Here is a 22,206-nt window from a genome sequence, read left to right as displayed (position 1 = left end):
GTCCCGTACGGGCTCAGGGGAGACGAAGGTCGAAAGCCAGGCGTCTATGCGTCCTCCGAAACACAACCCAACCAAGCCGCACGGCTTCTTAACACAGCGCGCATCCAACCCGGACGACAGCCGCACCAATGTGTTGGAGGAAACAAAACACTGTGCACCTGGTGACCTGGTTAGTGCGCACTGCGCCTGGCCCGCCACAGGAGTCGCTGGTGCGCGATGAGACAAGGATATCCCTACCAGCCAAACCCTCCCTAACCCGGACGACGCTAGGCCAATTGTGCGACAGAGCCTGGGCGCGAAACCCAGAGTCTCTGGTGGCACAGCTAGCACTGCAATGCCCTAGACCACTGCGTCACCCGGGAGGCCCTTCACATTTAACATGTTGATAGAGATTTGGTAGAACTGATTTAAGTCTCCAGCCACTAGGAGCGCTGCCTCTGGGTGAGTGGTTTCCTGTTTGCTTATTTCCTTATACAGCTGACTGAGTGCGGTTTTAGCGCCAGCATCTGTCTGTGGTAGTAAATAAACAGCCACGAAAAGTATAGCTGAGAACTCTCTAGGCAAGTAATGTGGCCTGCAGTTTATCACAATATACTCAACTTCAAGCGAGCAAAATCTAGAGACTTCCTTAGATTTCGTGCACCAGCTGTTGTTTACAAATATGCACAGACCGCACCCCCTCGTCTTACCGGAGTGTGCTGTTCTATTCTGCCGGTGCAGTGAATATTTGTGATCTTACCTCGTCTAGTTTATTGTCCAATGATTGCACATTGGCGAGTAATATTTACGGTAAATGGCAGCTTTACTAGTTGTCTTCTGCGGGTCCGGACGAGGCATCCGGCTCTTCGTCCTCTGCGTCGCTTCCTTTTGCGAATAATTGGGATGTCTGCCCTGTGGGGTGGTTGGAGAATATCGTGATCGCTGTCCTGACATCCAGAAGCTCTTTTCTTTCGTAAGATACGGTTGCAGAAACATTATGTACAAAATCATTTACAAATTTTGAGAGAAAAAAACACATAATAGCACAATTGGTTAGGAGACCGTAAAACGACGGCCATCTCCTCCGGCGCCATTTTATGGTGAGAAATGGCCTGGGTTTCTGAGTAAGTGTGTCTGCTTACGTAACATTTTCTGTGTGTGTGCGCACCCGTGTATGTATACCCTCGCAGTCCTCTTCTAGCTCTGCTCTACCAGAGCAGTAAATTCACCATGCGTATGTAAAGGACATCACACTGCTTGCTTAGTGAGTACCACTTCCTCCCGATTTGATCCATACCTGGTACAAACTCAGGATCTCTGCCTTGCTAGCACACTTGACCGCTCTCCTTAAGCGTCTTGCCAGACAGTGCCACGCGAAAAGCTAGCTGGCCCAAGTGGGGAGACTTCAGGCTGAGGAGTACATAGTGATCAATAGTGTATCCCCCATGATCAGTTGGGAGGTGTGATTTAAAGCCGCACAATATCAGTTTTCAGCATCTTTACCAGACCTCTGCCCTCTTCCTATCACTGACCCCCCTCTTCTTCTTCCCCTGAACGCACTCACACACACCTCCCCCTCCCTCCCCAGGAAACTAGCGTATTGGCTGGCCAGGCATTATTAATGCATCTGGACGTTGGGAGCAACATCAAACTAAAGTAATTAAACAGAGACTGAAGGGCCCAGGAGCTCTGCACTTGATTAATGATATGCCTTTCAGCTGATAGGGCTGATAAAAGGCTCGCATCTCATTCTTGTCCACAAAACCTCTAGGGATTGTGGGTAAATTACTACATATGGGGTTAAAGTAGGGGAGAAAAGTCTGTGTCTAAAGCCTACTTCATCCTTTAAAGCGTATGAGGCTCCAATAAGGTGAGGACTAGACGGATAAGTTATTCATGTTTGTAGTATAAAAGCCTTGATGTATATGATGATGTACCGTGCGGAAGAAAGCGTTGGAGTTTGTTCTTCTTACAAATCAATATTGAGCTTTATACATGTAATGTACCATGTAGGGAATGGGTCGTACATGTCATAGTCTATTCCCTGTGTGTTGCAGAGAGATTTATTAAAGAATAACACCAAAGGTTGTTTACCATAGCTACGTCTGACTATGTTTAGGACTACGATATTAATTACATTTCGAAACCTCAAATCACGCTGTACAAAGAAAAAAGGACGTTGATTTATACACAGCAAACCCTTTTGATTGATCGGGAGAGATTGACGTGTGCCGCTTTGCCTCACAACACTAAAAGTCACATCCGAGAAGGCCAGGCAGAAATCAACATGGCTCCATAACCATTCAGCCACTCACTGTCTGGGAGAGCTGCTGACCTCAGCAAACTATTACGACCAGTCGGACAAAGTTGTTTGGTCACAAACACACACGCAGGCAGGCAGGCATGCACACACACTGTCACACCATGATCTGTTTCACCTGTCTTTGTGCTGGTCTCCACCCCCCTCCAGGCGTCGCTCATCTTCCCCATTATCCCCAGTGTATTTATGCCTGTGCTCTCTGTGTTGCCAGTTGTTTTTGTTCGTCACGTCTACCAGCCGTTTTCCCCTTGCTCCTGCCTGTTTCTAGTTCCTGTTTTATAGTTTTACGGGTTTTGACCATCCTGCCTACTCTAAGCCTGCCTGCTGTTCTGTACCTTGTCACACCACACTGGAAGATTGACCTGTGCATGCTCTGACCCTGAGACTGCCTGCTGTTCTGTACCTTGTCACACCATTCTGGATGATTGACCTGTTTCTGCCTTGACCCTGAGACTGCCTGCTGTTCTGTACCTTGTCACACCATACTGGATGATTGACCTGTTTCTGCCTTGACCCCTGAGACTGCCTGCTGTTCTGTACCTTGTCACACCATACTGGATGATTGACCTGTGCCTGCCTTGACCCCTGAGACTGCCTGCTGTTCTGTACCTTGTCACACCACACTGGATGATTGACCTGTTTCTGCCTTGACCCTGAGACTGCCTGCTGTTCTGTACCTTGTCACACCATACTGGATGATTGACCTGTTTCTGCCTTGACCCTGAGACTGCCTGCTGTTCTGTACCTTGTCACACCATACTGGATGATTGACCTGTTTCTGCCTTGACCCCTGAGACTGCCTGCTGTTCTGTGCCTTGTCACACCACACTGGATGATTGACCTGTGCCTGCCTTAACCCCTGAGACTGCCTGCTGTTCTGTACCTTGTCACACCATACTGGATGATTGACCTGTTTCTGCCTTGACCCTGAGACTGCCTGCTGTTCTGTACCTTGTCACACCATACTGGATGATTGACCTGTTTCTGCCTTGACCCCTGAGACTGCCTGCTGTTCTGTGCCTTGTCACACCACACTGGAAGATTGACCTGTGCCTGCCTTGACCCTGAGACTGCCTGCTGTTCTGTGCCTTGTCACACCACACTGGAAGATTGACCTGTGCCTGCCTTGACCCTGAGACTGCCTGCTGTTCTATACCTTTTGGACTCTGATCTGGACTACTGATCTCTGCCTGCCCTAGACCTGTCGTTTTGCCTGCCCCCTGTTCTAGTAATACACTTTTGTTACTTCGACACTGTCTGCATCTGGGTCTTCCCTGCAACGTGATACACAGGCACACACACACACAATCTTGTACAACTAACCTTGTGGGGTGACACAAGTCAGCCCCATTCAAAATAGCTTTACCCTAACCTTAAGCCTGACCCTAAACTTAACCCCAAAACCTAACCATAACCCTAAACTTAACCCAAGCTCCTAACCCTGAACCTAATTCTAACCCTAAATCCCATAGAGATAGTATTTGACTAACTTTTTGTTTGTTTACTATTCCTGTGGGGACTTCTGGTCCCCACAAGTATAATTAAACACGTCCACACACACATACACAGCCAGAGAGGCTGCTGGGTGGATTTCAGGGTTCACTTACCATGGTCTTACGCACACGCACACACACACACACGCACACGCACACGCACACACACACAAAAATTCATACACACGCACGACTACCAAAACTCTCTCATCCCTCATTCATAATTGGATTTAAAAAATACATGGTGTGGGCATCGGCTGTTATCTGGTGTCAGTTTGAGTCAAGAGGCTTGCCACTCTTCCATTTGCACTCTCCCTTCTATCTTTCTTCCCCTCTATCTCGCTCTCTCGTCCTCTCAGTGCCTCCCTACGATCGATAGTTAACCTCGACGCAGAACCCAACCAGTACAACAGCAATAATAAGCTGTTGACAGCTGAGCTGGAGCATACTGTATATAGAAGATGAGCTGGTATGAGCGTTGTGCTGTATGCGTTCCAGTTGGTGCAATTTGTTGCCGAGCAGAACAATCTGCCAATGGTGTATGTCAGACAGACGGCACTGAACATGTCTGTGTGTATCTGGTTCATGTCAAGCAGGGAGGCACTGTGTTTGAAGGTAGGCCTTGAAATACATCCACAGGTGCACCTCCAATTGACTCAAATGATGTAAATTAGCCTATCAGAAGCTTCTAAAGCCATGGCATAATTTTCTGGCATTTTCCAAGCTGTTTAAAAGCACAGTCAACATAGTGTATGTAAACTTCTGACCCACTGGAATTGTGATACAGTGACTTAGTGAAATAATCTGTCTGTAAACAATTGTTGGAAAAATTACTTGTGTCATGCACTTTCCAAAACTATAGTTTGTTAACAAGACATTTGTGGAGTGGTTGAAAACAAGTTTTAATGACTCCAACTTAAGTGTATGTAAACTTCCGACTTCAACTGTATGTGCTTTTTGTTGTCTTTGTGTGTGTTTGTGTTTCTCTGAATGCAATTATGCCTGTGTGGACTTCAAAAGGAAGACCTGTCATGTAATTCTCAATTGATGGAGAGAGTGTGTATTGTTACTGCTGTGGTGCTGTCCTTTTGTATTGATGCCTCCTCCTCCCCTTCCATCATAGGATTAGACAGGACTGACAGTCTGGCCGGAGACTGAGGGATGTTTTACTGACCTATAGGGGATTAACTAACTGTGTGAGTTACGAGCAGAGAGACACTTCAGTAGCATCTAATAAGCAGCCATTATGGACTCATAAACACAGGCCGTAAACCTGAGCTATGATAACACACAGACACATGTATATTATACACACTGGCACGTACGTACGTGCGCACGCACGCACGCACACACACACACACACACACACACACACACACACACACACACACACACACACACACACACACACACACACACATACTTGTGTCTCTTGAGCGAAAGCCCCATGTGCTGCTTCATCTGCTGCATGCCGTGGTAGTCTGTGTAGATGAGGTCAAAGGGCAGAGGTCCTGTCAAGGGGCAGCTCCCTCTGCCTGGGGGCACCCCGAGAAATCTACGAGACAGAAACACAGAGCAGAGGTTACATGAACTACTGTACAGTTCAAACACACAGAGCAGGGGTTACATGAACTACTGTATGGTTCAAACACACAGAGCAGAGGTTACATGAACTACTGTACGGTTCAAACACACAGATCAGGGGTTACATGAACTACTGTACGGTTCAAACACACAGAGCAGGGGTTACATGAACTACTGTATGGTTCAAACACACAGAGCAGAGGTTACATGAACTACTGTACGGTTCAAACACACAGAGCAGGGGTTAAATGAACTACTGTACGGTTCAAACACACAGAGCAGGGGTTAAATGAACTACTGTACGGTTCAAACACACAGAGCAGGGTTAAATGAACTACTGTACGGTTCAAACACACAGAGCAGGGGTTACATGAACTACTGTACGGTTCAAACACACAGAGCAGGGGTTAAATGAACTACTGTACGGTTCAAACACACAGAGCAGAGGTTACATGAACTACTGTACGGTTCAAACACACAGATCAGGGGTTACATGAACTACTGTACGGTTCAAACACACAGAGCAGGGGTTACATGAACTACTGTATGGTTCAAACACACAGAGCAGAGGTTACATGAACTACTGTATGGCTCAAACACACAGAGCAGAGGTTACATTAACTACTGTATGGTTCAAACACACAGAGCAGAGGTTACATGAACTACTGTACGGTTCAAACACACAGAGCAGGGGTTACATGAACTACTGTATGGTTCAAACACACAGAGCAGAGGTTACATTAACTACTGTATGGTTCAAACACACAGAGCAGAGGTTACATTAACTACTGTATGTTTCAAACACACAGAGCAGAGGTTACATTAACTACTGTACGGTTCAAACACACAGAGCAGGGGTTACATTAACTACTGTACGGTTCAAACACACAGAGCAGGGGTTACATGAACTACTGTATGTTTCAAACACACAGAGCAGAGGTTACATGAACTACTGTATGGTTCAAACACACAGAGCAGTGGTGGTCCTTCTGTAGCACAGTTGGTCGAGCATGGCGCTTGTAACGCCAGGGTAGTGGGTTCGATTCCCGGGACCACCCATATGTAGAATGTATGCACACATGACTGTAAGTCGCTTTGGATAAAAGTGTCTGCTAAATGGCATATATTATTATATTATATTAGGTTACAAGAACTACTGTACGGTTCAAACACACAAAGCAGGGGTTACATGAACTACTGTATGGTTCAAACACACAGAGCAGGGGTTACATGAACTACTGTACGGTTCAAACACACAGAGCAGAGGTTACATTAACTACTGTATGGTTCAAACACACAGAGCAGAGGTTACATTAACTACTGTATGGTTCAAACACACAGAGCAGGGGTTACATTAACTACTGTACGGTTCAAACACACAGAGCTGAGGTTACATTAACTACTGTATGGTTCAAACACACAGAGCAGAGTTTACATTAACTACTGTATGATTCAAACACACAGAGCAGAGGGTACATTAACATTTACATTTACATTTAAGTCATTTAGCAGACGCTCTTATCCAGAGCGACTTACAAATTGGTGCATTCACCTTATGACATCCAGTGGAACAGCCACTTTACAATAGTGCATCTAAATATTTTAAGGGGGGGGTGAGAAGGATTACTTTATCCTATCCTAGGTATTCCTTAAAGAGGTGGGGTTTCAGGTGTCTCCGGAAGGTGGTGATTGACTCCGCTGTCCTGGCGTCGTGAGGGAGTTTGTTCGAGGTTACATTAACTACTGTATGTTTCAAACACACAGAGCAGAGGTTACATTAACTACTGTATGTTTCAAACACACAGAGCAGAGGTGACATGAACTACTGTATGGTTCAAACAAAGAGCAGAGGTTATGTTAACTACCGTGTGTTTGAAACACACAGCACACAGACAGAGCAGAGGTTACATTATAATATAATAATAATAATATATATGCCATTTAGCAGACGCTTTTATCCAAAGCGACTTACAGTCATGTGTGCATACATTCTACGTATGGGTGGTCCCGGGATCGAACCCACTACCCTGGCGTTACAAGCACCATGCTCTACCAACTGAGCTACAGGACCACCCACATTAACTACCGTGTGTTTCAAACACACAGCACACAGACAGAGCAGAGGTTACATTAACTACTGTGTGTTTCAAACACACAGCACACAGACAGAGCAGAGGTTACATTAACTACTGTGTGTTTCAAACACACAGCACACAGACAGAGCAGAGGTTACATTAACTATGGTTTCCATTGATCAGTTGGCTGAAGAAGGTTATGAGATTTAAATGTGTTATTGTCACATACACGGGATCGGTGCAGTGAAAAGTGTTGATTTACAGGGTCAGCCATAGTAGTACGGCGCCCCTGGAGAAAATTAGGGTGAAGTGGCTTGCTCAAGGGCACATAGGCCGATTTTCTACCTTGTCAGCTCAGATATTGGCACCAGCTTTAACCACAAGTCTACCTGCTGGGCTGCTAGATGCCTGCATGGGCACCTGTTGTATACTTCAGACCAGGAGTCACTGACCACATGACCCTGACCAGGAAACACTGTGCCCTGGAATGTAGGGTCAAAAGTCGATCCTGGTCAGGTCAAAACACCTTCGTTCCTGTACTGCATTCACAGTAACTCACTTTGAATAAACCACCAACTCATTATCGTACTATGACGAGAGAGACGTTGAACCTGCTTCCAAGCCCCCGAGCATTAGAGAAACACAATGAAACATCAATCAATCAGCTAGATCAAACGACAGCACTGCGTTGAGGATGAGGGTGAAGCACCGTTCAGTTGTGTGATCCAAACTGTATGAGTAGCAGATGGCCAGAACAGTGAGCGGGCAACAGCATCAGAAAAAGAAGGAGATCTACACATCATACGGTCAAAGGGGCACCGACCGGGGAGACGTGTCTGTTTCAGAGATGAGAGGAGCGAGGGAGAGGACGAAAGAGGAGTGTGTGTCAGAGAGAGAGAGATGCAGAGAGAATCCCTGCCAGTGGGTGGTTTAGTTTTTTGCATTATTAAGGAAGAGTGATAGTTGGAGCCTGTGTGAGAGAGGATGTGTGTGTGTGTGTGTGTGTGTGTGTGTGTGTGTGTGTGGTCTACTTCTGTGTGTCAGTGTGTGTGTGTGTGTGGTCTACTTCTGTGTGTCAGTGTGTGAGTGTGTGCGGTCTACTTCTGTGTGTCAGTGTGTGTGTGCGGTCTACTTCTGTGTGTCAGTGTGTGTGTCTCTCACACACATTGCTCTCTCCACGGTACAGTGATCCTACCATTGATTCCCCCACAACATTCCAAACTCCTTACCATTTAAAAATAAAAGGAATCTACCGCAACCCAAAACCCTTGCCTTCACTGATTTCTGCTATACCCCACTGGGCGGAAGGATTCTCCTATGTTTCTCATGTCTTTCCCTCATCAATTTGCACTGTATCCATTTCCTCCTACTAGACGTGAAGAAGTAGAGATCACCCCTGAGACCACAGGGCTGTGTCTGCTTTCACTCCCGTCACTTGACTCCATTTTCTTTCGCATCGATTGGCTAAAACCTCGGCGTTACCGTGCCGACCAAGTCCCTATTGGACAGCTGACCTGTGAGTGGTCTGGGTGAGAGATCTGAGGGGTTGTGTGTGTGTGTGTGTGTGTGTGTGTGTGTGTGTGTGTGTGTGTGTGTGTGTGTGTGTGTGTGTGTGTGTGTGTGTGTGTGTTGGCCCATCGTGACAGATGGAGACAAGGCTAATGGACATGGTGGTGGAGGTCGGCTACAGTCAATTTCCTCTCTCTACAGAACACGCTTATGTTTTAGGTTTGATTGAGCAGACCCTCTTATCCCGAGGGACTTACAATAAGTGCATTTGGAAAAGGAAGTTAATATGAATGACCGCATACTGTAATACGAGAAAATAAAACACACACTCATTTGAAGTAACAATCCCAACGCTATAATGAAGGAGAGAAAGGGAGAGGGAGAGAGAAAGAGAAAGAGAGAGAAAGAGACAGTGTGTCTCCATGCATGTGTGTTTTGGAGCTCAGACAGCAAACACCACACACACACACACACACACATTTATTACCCAAACACACACGATACAGACACAACATGTTCCTCTGCTCATCTATTTCCCTACAGACTCAAGGACACCACTGTTGAATATGCTATAAACACAGAAGCCTTTAACAAGCCTCTCACGCCAAACACAGCCCGTACAGCATGTTGGGATGAGAGGGTCATTTGTATGGAGTGAGACAGGATGCTGTTGTCTATAACCTACTATCTCCAGGCCCTGTTACGCAGTAAATATAGTTCTGAGAGCTCTTGTTAGAAAGAGGAGAGGATGTGAGTCTAATACTGTAAGTCTCTGTCTGAATCTCATCCTTGAGAGTGAGAGGAGATAAGTGTGGCTGACGTCTGTGTGTGTGTGTGTGTGTGTGTGTGTGTGTGTGTGTGTGTGTGTGTGTGTGTGTGTGTGTGTGTGTGTGTGTGTGTGTGTGTGTGTGTGTGTGTGTGTGTGTGTGTGTGTGTGTGTGTGTGTGTGTGTGTGTGTGTGTGTGTGTGTGTGCCTCTGCAATTTGATGGGATTTCTGAAAGAGGTTTCACCGCAGACAAGATGAGCTGCCACTGTCTCCCTCCTCCACCTCTTCACCCACACTCGTCCGTCCGGCCCTGAATGGCAGGATTGAGCCCTTCTCCCATCAAGAATCCCCCTCCCCACCCAACCAACATATCCCCCAAATTTCTCTGTCCTTCACATCGCTCACACTCCCATGTAGCCTATTTCACATAACAAGCAAAGACAAACTAAAGTACTGTTCTTTACTGTACTGACAGTTAAACACAACACTCCTGCAGTACCGCATGTACTGTATGTATACAAATAAATCAACATTTTGTCAGAGTATGAGCCTAATGGAAGACAATCTCTAGTGGAGTCTTTTACTGTAAAGTATTAACACATGAAAGAGCATAAGCTTTACGCTTTAATGATACATTATATAAGGCTTGGTGGTACTGAGTCCGATAGGAGCGTCTGTGTGTAGTGGGGTACACTTTGTTGAACACACCGTGTGGTGTGTGGGGGGAGGCTGTGTGTTTTTGTACGTGTGGTGACAGTGTTGGGTTCTGATTTCTTGACTTATGAAATCACTAAATATACTTGTTCGTGTCACTGAGGGAGAGAGGGGAGTATAAAACACTTCCATTCCGTCAGGATGTGTTATCATTAGCCATCGGGGATCATATGGGAGGAGGAAAGACACAGTCTGGTACCAGTCACCACGACTGCCGTGAGTTGGGGAGGAGCGAGCACTATGGGGCAGAGGTCAGGTCAGATGAAGTGAGGAAGTGAGGAAGATATAACACTAAGGTTCTGTCTAGGAACAGAGATGCATTGGCAGTTCAGATATAGAGGAGGAGACTCGGCATAGGAGAAAGAGATAAACGTTGCCTTCCAAACATCTCTAACTCTTAGAATGTTCTCTCCATTCCAGAATGTGATTGTTACGCATCAGTGCATTTCATCCACGCTGCCCACAAACCAAGGCACGCAGCCTGTTTTTAATTATAGGCTGTTTTTCAATTTGTCAATTTCAAATTATTTTCGAGCAAGTTTTTTTATTTTCTGAGAACAGTTTGAATTGAGGTGTGTTCTGGCTCATTCATTCACATAAAAGTAGTCATTTTTTACTTTTGCGGACCAATTCATTTTTCTGACCCGGACAAAATTTCCCAAACACTTCCCAATTGTTAGTGCAGTTCAAGTCTGCAGACATTTGCTCATCTCGCGTCCTGCACACACAAGTTCACATGTTCCATCTGTTACCTGCATCGCAGTCATAGTTGTTTTCGTTACCAATAACAACTTTGGAAATGTTTCTATCAAAGGTTGTGCCTTATTAAGTTAAAATAGTTTCTGCATGTCATGTTATGTCGTTTCTACTGTAGCACCGTGTTTTTGTGTATATTCCTTATAACCGCGGACACGCAAGGTAACGTTACTCGTTTCATAACCTTTATGGTGTTATACTCAATGCTTAGGTAGCTAACTACATTATTTTATTAGCTCTGGAAAACAATGCTAATTGCGTCAGAGAAGTATTAGCTAGCGTTGTATTCTGAAGCCTTATGACTCCCCAGCGGTCTAAGGCACAGCATCTCAGTGCTATAGGCGTCACGACAGACACACTGGTTCAAATCCAGGCTGCGTTTCTATCAAAGTAAGTGCCTTATTACGTTAATAGTTTCTGTATGTGACTTGCATGTGAACTGTACGTCCAATTACAAAACCTCCCTTGCTCAGTAATCATCATCACCTGAACTGAACTATGTGGCCATTGAGGGCTGCGTTGATCAGATGGGAAAATATTTTTTATACCGCCTGGTTGTTTTCCGAGGGCATTTCACAAAGCTGTTTATCATGTCCTCCGTATCCACTGCCCCCATTATGAGGTTATAGTCAAGCACACAATCTGGTTTGATGTTTCTCTCTCCAGTCAGGTAGTCCATCCTCCCTGTGGCCGACATGGCTGCTGTATGGACAGTGGAGAGGACATGGACGTCTCGCTTGTCATGCCACTTTACTGCCAGCTGTTGACCGTGCTCCTTGAACTCCACCTCCCCTCTCTGCATCGTCCTGCATCCAAATGCCGGCATCCCCTTCCTGTTTGACCTGACCGTGCCACAAGCCCCTGTGTTGTTGGAGAGCAGATGCTAGAAGAGTGTGTGGGACTGCTGTCTACGTACAAAGTGTGTCCCTTGCTGAAGTGAGGAGCCAGCATGGTCATCACCACGGACAAGGACACCCCGAGCCCCTCGTGCTCATCAATGCATAGGTCTTTGCATGGCACACTCAACCAAATGCTATTTTTAGGCTTGTAAGAACATTTCTTATTTTGTATAACGGGTCGTTTAGGATGGCAGTAGCGTTGTTGACGAAATGCAGTCATCACAGCAGAACCAGGAAGCAGTCTTGGGAAAAGAGGGTGGCAAAGAAGGGAGATGCAAACATAGGATCGGCACTCCAGTATCCTCTTAGGGAGTTCTTCTTTACTATCCCCATGAGGACTGTCACCAGGAAGGTATACATTTCACTAATTGTGGTTGTCCCCCCCACTCCTGGCTCTCTCTTCTTCTGTAGCTCCAAGGCTTAGCAATTGGTCTCTACTATGTCTCCCACCAGCCTCTCTGTCAGTTACAACTTGAAGCACTCTGCCTCAGATGGAAATGGCAAGGGGTATTGCACTCCAGACTGGGACTCATCAAAGCAAACAGCAGGGCCAGGAGGGGTGAAATGGCTGGCAGCCTTCCAGCTACCACAGAACTCCTGTACTTCATCCACTGTCGGTTTGCCTCCATCGCCACCAGCATCTTCAAAGGGAACTGGGACGTTGTCAGTGGACAAGGGGTCCTTAGATTCAGGGTTCTCAATGGCTGGGGGGTAGCTCCTCACTGTCACTGTCAGAATCTGATTCCTGACTTTCATACTGACTCATTGTCAGAATTGTAAGAAATCTCCAGAATTTCCGCATTTGTGAGTTGTCTCCTTTTGAAAGACATTGCTAATGCTACAGCTTAGCTCACTAGATACATACATAAACAACAACACTGAATGGGTCAGAGTGGGAGTGAGAGGTTATGTAATTGACTGCTGGCACGCGCCATTTGTATCAATAAATCACTATCAGAAAATATTTTGATTTTGTAATTATTGATATATTTACTGTTTTATTCTCATGTTTTCAAGTACCAGTGATAAATCATGCATTCCGATTCTTGCATAGATTGTAATGGGCACATAGTATGTGTGTACATTACTTTTTTGAAGGTTGTACTGATTATGATGAGCTAAGCTAATTCCAGCTATGTGTGGAGCCATGTTTGTTGACATACAATGCATTCTGGGTTTCACGTAATCGTCTGTCGGACCAAAGATGCTATAACAAAATGAGATGAGTAAGGGTTCACTCATTTTTTGAGAACTTCAGGAAGTGAATGGTGGGATGTGAACGATGGACGACACACCCCTTCAACATGCATACTATAAACAGACCAATAAACAGAAAGAAAGCATGGCGGTGCGCTGAAACTAATCGTCGGATTACTTTCGATTTCTAGAAAGTGTTTTACTCTATCATTTAGAACAATGGTGAGCTCACTCGTGATGTGATTAATTATACATAGTAATTGCTATTTTTATTTTTTTATTTCACCTTTATTTAACCAGGTAGGCTAGTTGAGAACAAGTTCTCATTTACAACTGCGACCTGACCAAGATAAAGCATAGCAGTGTGAACAGACAACAACACAGAGTTACACATGGAGTAAACAATAAACAAGTCAATAACACAGTAGAAAAAAAAGAAAAAAGAGTCTATATACATTGTGTGCAAAAGGCATGAGGAGGTATGCGAATAATTACAATTTAGCAGATTAACACTGGAGTGATACATTATCAGATGGTCATGTGCAGGTAGAGATACTGGTGTGCAAAAGAGCAGAAAAGTAAATAAATAAAAACAGTATGGGGATGAGGTAGGTAAATTGGGTGGGCTATTTACCGATGGACTATGTACAGCTGCAGCGATCGGTTAGCTGCTCAGATAGCAGATGTTTAAAGTTGGTGAGGGAGATAAAAGTCTCCAACTTCAGCGATTTTTGCAATTTGTTCCAGTCACAGGCAGCAGAGAACTGGAAGGAAAGGCAGCCAAATGAGTTGTTGGCTTTAGGAATGATCAGTGAGATACACCTGCTGGAGCGCGTGCTACGGGTGGGTGTTGCCATCGTGACCAGTGAACTGAGATAAGGCGGAGCTTTACTGGCGGGTCTGGCGACGAATATGTAGTGAGGGTCAGCCGACTAGAGCATACAGGTCGCAGTGGTGGGTGGTATAAGGTGCTTTAGTAACAAAACAGATGGCACTGTGATAAACTGCATCTAGTTTGCTGAGTAGAGTATTGGAAGCTATTTTGTAGATGACATCGCCGAAGTCGAGGATCGGTAGGATAGTCAGTTTTACTAGGGTAAGTTTGGCGGCGTGAGTGAAGGAGGCTTTGTTGCGAAATAGAAAGCCTACTCTAGATTTGATTTTTGTCAGGGGAAATAGCTTGATCTTCAACTCCTTCTGCAGCTTGAAAAGCCAGTGTTCCTTCCCCAGGGGAGAGAGCTTCTTTGTGTGTCCTGTGTTGGTTGTTGGTCTGGTAGATATGTTGAAAGTGTTTTGTAGCCGCTCCTGTAGAGGTATGTGTATACCATAGTACCTAGTGTTTTTGGTTTATTCAAATTGTTCACTAAGTTTGGTGAATTATTCTGTTTCATTTGTTCCCAGGGGGGGAAGGGGAAGGCCCCTTGGGAGTGTTTGTGCAAGAGGCCTGCGGGCAAACATATACCCGTAGTATTTACTCTGTCTATACATACTAGTTAAGACCTGGGCGGACCACCCCCTGTATTTTGGTTAGCGCCAGGTGGTGCTAAGAATAGGTAACCAGTGTGTAGACAGGTAAGGTAGGAGAGGGGGAACTTGAACTTTCTTTGCTTTGGTTCCGTCCAGCCCCTTTTCCCCACCTTACCGTGTGAAGGGAGAATAAATTCCCTGTAAACGGTAATATTCTCTGCCTCCGTCATCCGCACCTACAATCACGTTCCTTATCCCACTCCATGGGGAGTTGAGTTGTAGCAGGGTGTTGCGTTCCCTCCTCCAAGAGGCTTACGTAACAGCCAGTTAGCACAAAACAGAGCAACAGTCTTTACAACCTGTTCTTCGTTCAGAAAGGCTGGCTTTTCTTCTGGTTTCATACCCTCGTCTCTTGGCAGCCGTTCAGCCCGTCAACGCCACTCTGCTGCGTGACTAACGTTGTCAGAATCATGCAAGAGAGGAAACGAGAGGAAAACGAGGGAGTCTTTTGATTCATTTATCCCCCCCCCCTTACTAATACCGATTATGATTCCACGATGGCACAGTGAGCGACTGGCATTGCCAGGGTTGTTTGTGTAGAGCGGACATGTCGGTGGGCATGTGGTTTGAGTTACGACAAGCGAGGGACACAAACACACTCGTTTAAAATGAAATGGCAGAGGGCCAGGACACACATGTCCAATGACACTCAGGGGCACAGAGGCGCCCAATCGCCCAGCGTCCTCCTTGTCTCTGGGCTGGCGTCCAATCAGCAAGCCCCTATGAATGAACACTGTGACCACATAGTAGGCCTATGTGAAGATGGGAGTGAGTTAGGCTTTGGTGGATACAGATAGGGGTAATATAGAGAAGTGCTCTGTTGCTGATCATTATTCTGTGAGAATCCAAGGTCCCCCATGTCTACAGAGGTCAAACATCTCTCAGTACTTGTAAAACCTTGGATAATATCTACATTATGTGAATTAAGATGGGGGTCTCTCTCTCTCTCTCTCTCTCTCTCTCTCTCTCTCTCTCTCTCTCTCTCACACCCCTTTCATCCTCCCTTTTCCTCTCTCTCTCTCTCTCTCTCTCTCTCTCTCTCTCTCTCTCTCTCTCTCTCACCCCTTTCATCCTCCCTTTTCCTCTCTCTCGCTCTCTCTCACCCCTTTTATCCTCCCTTTTCCTCTCTCTCGCTCCCTCACCCCTTTCATCCTCCCTTTTCCTCTCTCTCGCTCCCTCACCCCTTTCATCCTCCCTTTTCCTCTCTCTCGCTCCCTCACCTCTCTCTCTCTCTCTCTCTCTCTCTCTCTCTCTCTCTCTCTCTCTCTCTCTCTCTCTCTCTCTCTCTCTCTCTCTCTCTCTCTCTCTCTCTCTCTCTCTCTCTCTCTCTCTCTCTCTCTCTCTCTCTCTCTCTCTCTCTCTAAAGAAGAAAGGGATGTGTGTGTGTGTGTGTCCAACTGTGTATGTGAGGTTGTCAGCTGGCTAAGCGTCTGTGCAGGGTGAAGGGTCTCCTGCGCAGTGGGAGCAGCTCAGGGTGATGAGATGAGCCATGGGTGTGTGTGTGAGCGTGTGAGCAGCAGCGGGGGAGGGGCGCCCCATCAGGCCTGTCAGCAGGCTGTCATATCGTCCCCTCGGCTGACTAGAGGACAGGGTCAGGCAGAGTGGGAGGGGAGGGAGGGGGGGTGGCCTGAAAGTCTGACTGTGACAGCACTGTGGTATATTGGGCATTAATGTATATACATGTATCACAGCCAGACTTGCGCATGTGTATCGCATGTTCCCTCTCTCTCTCACACACACACACATGCAGGCCCTATACGGACAACCAGGCGGATGCTGGAGCAGATGATTAGATAATTACATGGATGGTTTGAGTGTGTGATTGCTGCTCTGCTGTCTTCCCTCCTCTGATGGAGGGTGTGATGAAACTGGATGTTGTGGAACAAATCAGTGAAATGACATGCTGCTAATTGGTTCTAGTTAACTCTGTGTGTTTGTGTGTGTGTGTGCAGCCGTGTATGCATGTATGTGTGTGTGCGCGGATGCATGTGTGTGTGTATCACATGTGTGACAGTGTGTCTGAGATAAGGGAGATGCTAAAGCCATTAACTCCAGCCAGAGGAGGAAGAGAGGAGCGCTAGATGAGTCAAAGAGAGGAGAGGAAAGAGGGAATAACTTCTCCGCCTCCTCTGTCAGAGGGAGTGAAGGGATAAACTGTCTGCCTGGTTCCTAGAGTAACAGAGAGGGCGGGAGAAAGAGGGGGAGGGAGGAAAGAAAGAGAATGGTGGAGACAGAGAGAAAGAGGGGGAGGGAGGAAAGAAAGAGAATGGTGGAGACAGAGAGAAAGAGGGGGAGGGAGGAAAGAAAGAGAATGGTGGAGACAGAGAGAAAGAGGGGAGGGAGGAAAGAAAGAGAATGGTGGAGACAGAGAGAAAGAGGGGGAGGGAGGAAAGAAAGAGAATGATGGAGACAGAGAGAAAGAGCAGGGAAAAGGGAAAGGGGACTGCATTCAACTAAAATGTGTCTTCTGCATGTAACCCATCCCTCTGAATCAGAGAGGTGCGGAGTGCTTCCTTAACTGACATCCATGGGTTCCAGTCGGGCCTCTGGCTTGTGATTCTCCCTCTCTCTTCCACGCTCTCTCTCACCCCTCCAACACTCCTCCTCCACACACAGCCCTCTTCTCTCTCTCCTCTGACAGCTTACTAATGAGAGACCTGACACATTGAGACCGAGAGAGAGGGAGACTGTTCTGACTGAGATCAGCGTTCCTCCTGCATATGCGTGCCTCCATTTATAATGATCCTGCTCCTGCTTTGTCTCCACTTTGGCTGAGCGCCGTTTTACACGTCAGCAAATCCAGTTGTTTCACTAAAATTCCCCTTAAATCATGACGGATAAGCCTCTCCTTTGGTTGTGAAGGGGGCCACAGAGGAGAGGACACACACACACTGGTGTACACACACACACACACACACACACACACACACACACACACACATACACACACACACACACACACACTGGTGTACACACAAACACACACACACACACACACACACACACACACACACACACACACACACACACACACACACACTGGTGTACACACACACGACACACACACACTGGTGCACACACACACACACACACACACACACACACACACACACACACACACACACACACACACACACACACACACACACACACACACACACACACACACACACACACACACACACACACACTGGTGTACACACACACACACACTGGTGTACACACACACACAGCTCGGCTGCTGACAGGGCAGTGTACAAACACAAGAGTAATAATTACTATATATTGATTGGTGAGAGAGAGGGTGATTATACAGGGGACTGAGCTGAGGTAAGCCCTCTAGAATCCCCTGTAGACACTCAACTGGGGAACAGGGTGATTTGTGGAAAGGCTATGCACTTTAGCCAGCAGGTATAGAGGTGGTGGTGAAGAACAGGCACAACATACACAACACGTTGTGTTCTATTACTAGTGGGATGGGAGTTATTCCTGAACACAAGCATGAGCAGGAAAAACTCTGGGTCATTAGACATGTCACACAGCACATTCTGTACACTGACACGGACAGATACATCCAATGTGGTAAACATGCCAATTTCCCCTCTTAGGCTATCTGAAGAGTGGAGAGAGGAGAGCCATTACTGCACCAATCTAATACAAAAGCACATACAACTGCCATTATGTTCTGCATCTTCATCTCACATGATTCAATTACAGCCTCCTCAGTTAGCAGCACAAACAAGAGAGAGAAAAAGAGAGGCGCAGAGTTCAGAGAAAAAGAGAGAGAAAGAGAGAGAGAAATAATGGGAAAGAAAGAGAGGGCAATGTATTTCCTCTTAGTAAAATCAACCCCTCAACTTCATTTCAAGCCTGGCTGCACCAAAATGGGCCAGTTTGCCCCTAGTGAGGATATAGAAAACTCCAGCCCTAGTTTGACCTGATTTTGAAGGACCTTTTTCTCTCCGAGCCAATGGAAAATATGGAACATCGTCATTATCCATAATTCGTTTTTAGAAGTCATGTGAAAATGAGATGACAATATTTCAATATTCGTGGCGGTGAGCAGAAAAGACGGAAACGCCCCTCCAGGAGCGACAGGAAGGAAGGCAATATTCCTGACGCCGCATTCCGGGGGTAATAGCATGTCAAATTCATAGGGCAGTCGTCTGAATGGATGGTTATGGGGCTCTCATGCTAGCTCACATTGAGGTATGTGATCGTTTAACACACAATCAGCTACACTTCCTTATCCTAACTTTGGCCATTTGGAAGAAACTCTCAACTGATCTCAGATCAGTGCCAATGGAGCAACTTCATCCAATTCAGAATCAGAGTTCATGTGATGTTTTTGACAGCAGGGCCGCCTTTACTTCTCTGAACCCAATTAGTGTCTAGAGCCAGCTATAGCAGCAGTTGCTCTGTCTGAGCTTTTAAATGAGTGGGGTTCGATGTAACTGGTCTTTAGAAGGGATCTGTGTTCCCTTTAGCCACAGCTTTAGCTCTAGCACAGCACCACAGGGCTCCACCGAAGCACTTCACACATAACTCACCATCGATTGGGCGAGACTGAAATTTCATCCTTTCTTGCTCCATGTTATTGTGTTTCTCTCTCACCAGCTCACCCTTTATATCCTTCTCACTATACATCGCTTTCTCTTTTTCCATCCTCTATTTCCCTCCGTTTCTCTTTCGATCCCCCCTCACTCTTGTCTAGATTCAGAGTCTGCATGGCTTTTTCACTCTCTCTCTCTCTCTCTCTCTCTCTCTCTCTCTCTCTCTCTCTCTCTCTCTCTCTCTCTCTCTCTCTCTCTCTCTCTCTCTCTCTCTCTCTCTCTGCCCCCCTCTCTCTCTCTCTCTCTCTCTGCATGCTGGGAGTGATTGGTGCATGCTGGGAATTGTTTGAGTGAAGGAGTGGGTGTGTTAGTTAGATATTCACAACTTTCTTTCGGTTTGCTATTTCTTGGTGGCATTTTGTTTTGGTGCATGATTAACGTTATTATTATTTTTTTGTGTGGTAGAATTAAGTATTTTGTTTTTCGTATCAAAATTACCCTGATTTTGGCGGGGATGGCAGCCCGAATGGGGATGCCGTCCCTGTCACTTCGGCACGGCTTTAGGTGTGTTACTGAAGCTGCTGTCACGGTGGAGGGGTTTCTGGTCGCCGTAGGAGAGAAGGTAGGATATGAGAATATTGCTTATGCATCTCGGATGAATAAAGCTGTGGTGGTATTTCTTAAAGAAGAGTGTCTGGTAGATGGTATGGTTGAGCATGGTGTACTTCTTAAAGAAGAGTGTCTGGTAGATCGTATGGTTGAGCATGGCGTACTTCTTAAAGAAGAGTGTCTGGTAGATCGTATGGTTGAGCATGGTGTACTTCTTAAAGAAGAGTGTCTGGTAGATGGTATGGTTGAGCATGGTGTACTTCTTCGCATTCGAGTCGCATTCGATGCTGACATTACACTGCAGGAGCTGTCCACAGCAGTTATGCAGCTCTCATCAGGCCGAGCCCCTGGCATCGATGGTTTACCATCTGAGTTCTATAAGCACTTTTGGGGGTCTATTGGGGAGGATTTTTATGAAGTGCTGTGTGAATCTTTTCATGAGGGTTCTCTTCCTGTATCTTGTCAACGTGCGGTGCTTTCACTGTTGCCAAAAAAAGGGGAATTTGGCTCTCATAAAAAATTGGAGACCTGTTGCTTTGCTGTGTGCTGAATACAAAATTGTTTCTAAATGTCTCTCAAACAGGTTGAAAGAGTATCTGGGATTGTTGATCCACAAGGACCAGTCCTACTGTGTACCTGATCGCTCTATTGTTGACAACTTGTTTCTGATAAGAGATGTTTTAGACATTTGTAAACTGTCTGATGTAAATGTGGGTTTACTTTCTTAGGATCAGGAGAAGGCTTTTGATCGTGTAGACCACCAGTACTTGTTTAAAACGATGAAAGCCTTTGTGTTTGGGGATGTTTTTTTTGTCTTGGATGAATTTACTGTATGCTGGGGTCTCGTGTATGGTGAAGGTGGGTGGTGGTTTAAGTTGCCCCATCCCTGTCTAAAGGGGCATCAGGCAGGGATGCCCAATTTCAGGGCAGTTATATAGTCTGGCGATTGAACCAATGCTTTGTTTTTTAAGAGCGAAGCTTACTGGGTTCTCTGTGCCAGGTGTAATGCAGGGTCCCGCGATAGCACTGTCTGCGTATGCAGATGACGTGATAGTTTTTATTACAGGGGGTGAGGATGTTAAGGTTCTCTCAAACACTTTAAAGGTGTATGAGGGGGCCTCCTCAGCTAGAGTCAATTGGGGAAAGAGTGAAGCGCTGTGGGCAGGTCGGCTTCAAACGGGGTCCACTCCAAGGTTACCAGGGGGGCTTCAGTGGGGCAGAGATGGGATGAAGACTTTGGGGGTTTTTCTAGGCTCTGATGTCTTTCAGAAAAAGAACTGGGAGGGTGTATTGGAGAAAGTGTGTGCCAGATTGTCAAGATGGAAATGGTTGCTACCCCAGCTGTCTTATAGGGGAAGGGTCCTGGTAGCTAATAATCTTGCTGCCTCTAACCTGTGGCACAGACTAATGATTTTACAGCCACCAAAGGGTCTGATACAAGAGCTTCAGAGGACCCTTGTCAATTTCTTCTGGTCTGGACAACACTGGATTAAAGCTGCAGCCCTGTACCTGCCACTGCACGAGGGTGGGCAAGGCCTGGTGGACATTTCCTCTAGGATCACGGCTTTCCGGCTCCAAGCAGCCCAGAGATTGTTGTACAGAGACTGTTCGAGCTGGGTCGAAATAGCCTACACATTGATGAGTAGAGCGGGCTGTTTGGGCTTAGACAAGCATCTTTTCCTCTTAAAGCTGGAGGGGGGTGATTTGCCTGGACTGACTCCATTTTATGAGTCTGTTATGCAGGCTTGGAGAGTCCTTGTCAAGTCCTGTAAGACCTGCATGTGGCTTTTTGAAGAGCCTCTTTTTCACAACACTGCCTTCCAGTCCCGTGTTCTGGGTTCAGCTAGCCTACGTTCATGCCTGTTGGGCGTGGGGTGTACCAAGCTGGGTCATCTGATGCGGAGCAGGAGCAGATCGTTGGAGGAGCTGGGAGAAAGAGCGGGGATCCGATCATCTCGCGTACTGAGGAAGGTCGTCGATGAGGTCTGCGACTCGTTGCCAGTGCTTCATCTGCAGTATGTGACTGACATTTCCAATTCTGATCGGTGGAAGGAGGGTCTGGATTATGTGTTCCCTGCACTGATTGTTAGTGCTGCGATGGGGACATTTGAAGAGGACGTGGGGATGCTGCTTTCCTTCGATACCCCCGAGCTGGGGGAGTTCAAGGAGGTGGGAAAGAAGGCCATGTACAGAACATGTGTAAAGGTGTCCCATGCCTCTTCCC

At 46.4% G+C, this 22,206-nt stretch overlaps 1 protein-coding gene across 2 annotated transcripts in view; it reads right to left on the bottom strand.

The window, feature by feature from the left end:
* LOC118389394 (alpha-1,6-mannosylglycoprotein 6-beta-N-acetylglucosaminyltransferase B-like) overlaps nt 1-22,206 on the bottom strand; it is a 182,246-nt gene that overhangs the window by 45,536 nt on the left and 114,504 nt on the right. For both annotated transcript variants that reach the window (XM_052527616.1, XM_052527617.1), the window contains one exon: nt 5,216-5,347. In XM_052527616.1, the coding sequence (XP_052383576.1) occupies nt 5,216-5,347 (132 nt within the window). The remainder of the gene's footprint in view (nt 1-5,215; nt 5,348-22,206) is intronic.

This window comes from Oncorhynchus keta, chromosome 10 (genome assembly GCF_023373465.1).
Source record: "Oncorhynchus keta strain PuntledgeMale-10-30-2019 chromosome 10, Oket_V2, whole genome shotgun sequence".
Taxonomy (NCBI): domain Eukaryota; kingdom Metazoa; phylum Chordata; class Actinopteri; order Salmoniformes; family Salmonidae; genus Oncorhynchus; species Oncorhynchus keta.
Note: the sequence above shows the minus strand (reverse complement) of the source record. Positions and strands in the feature narration are given on the sequence as shown.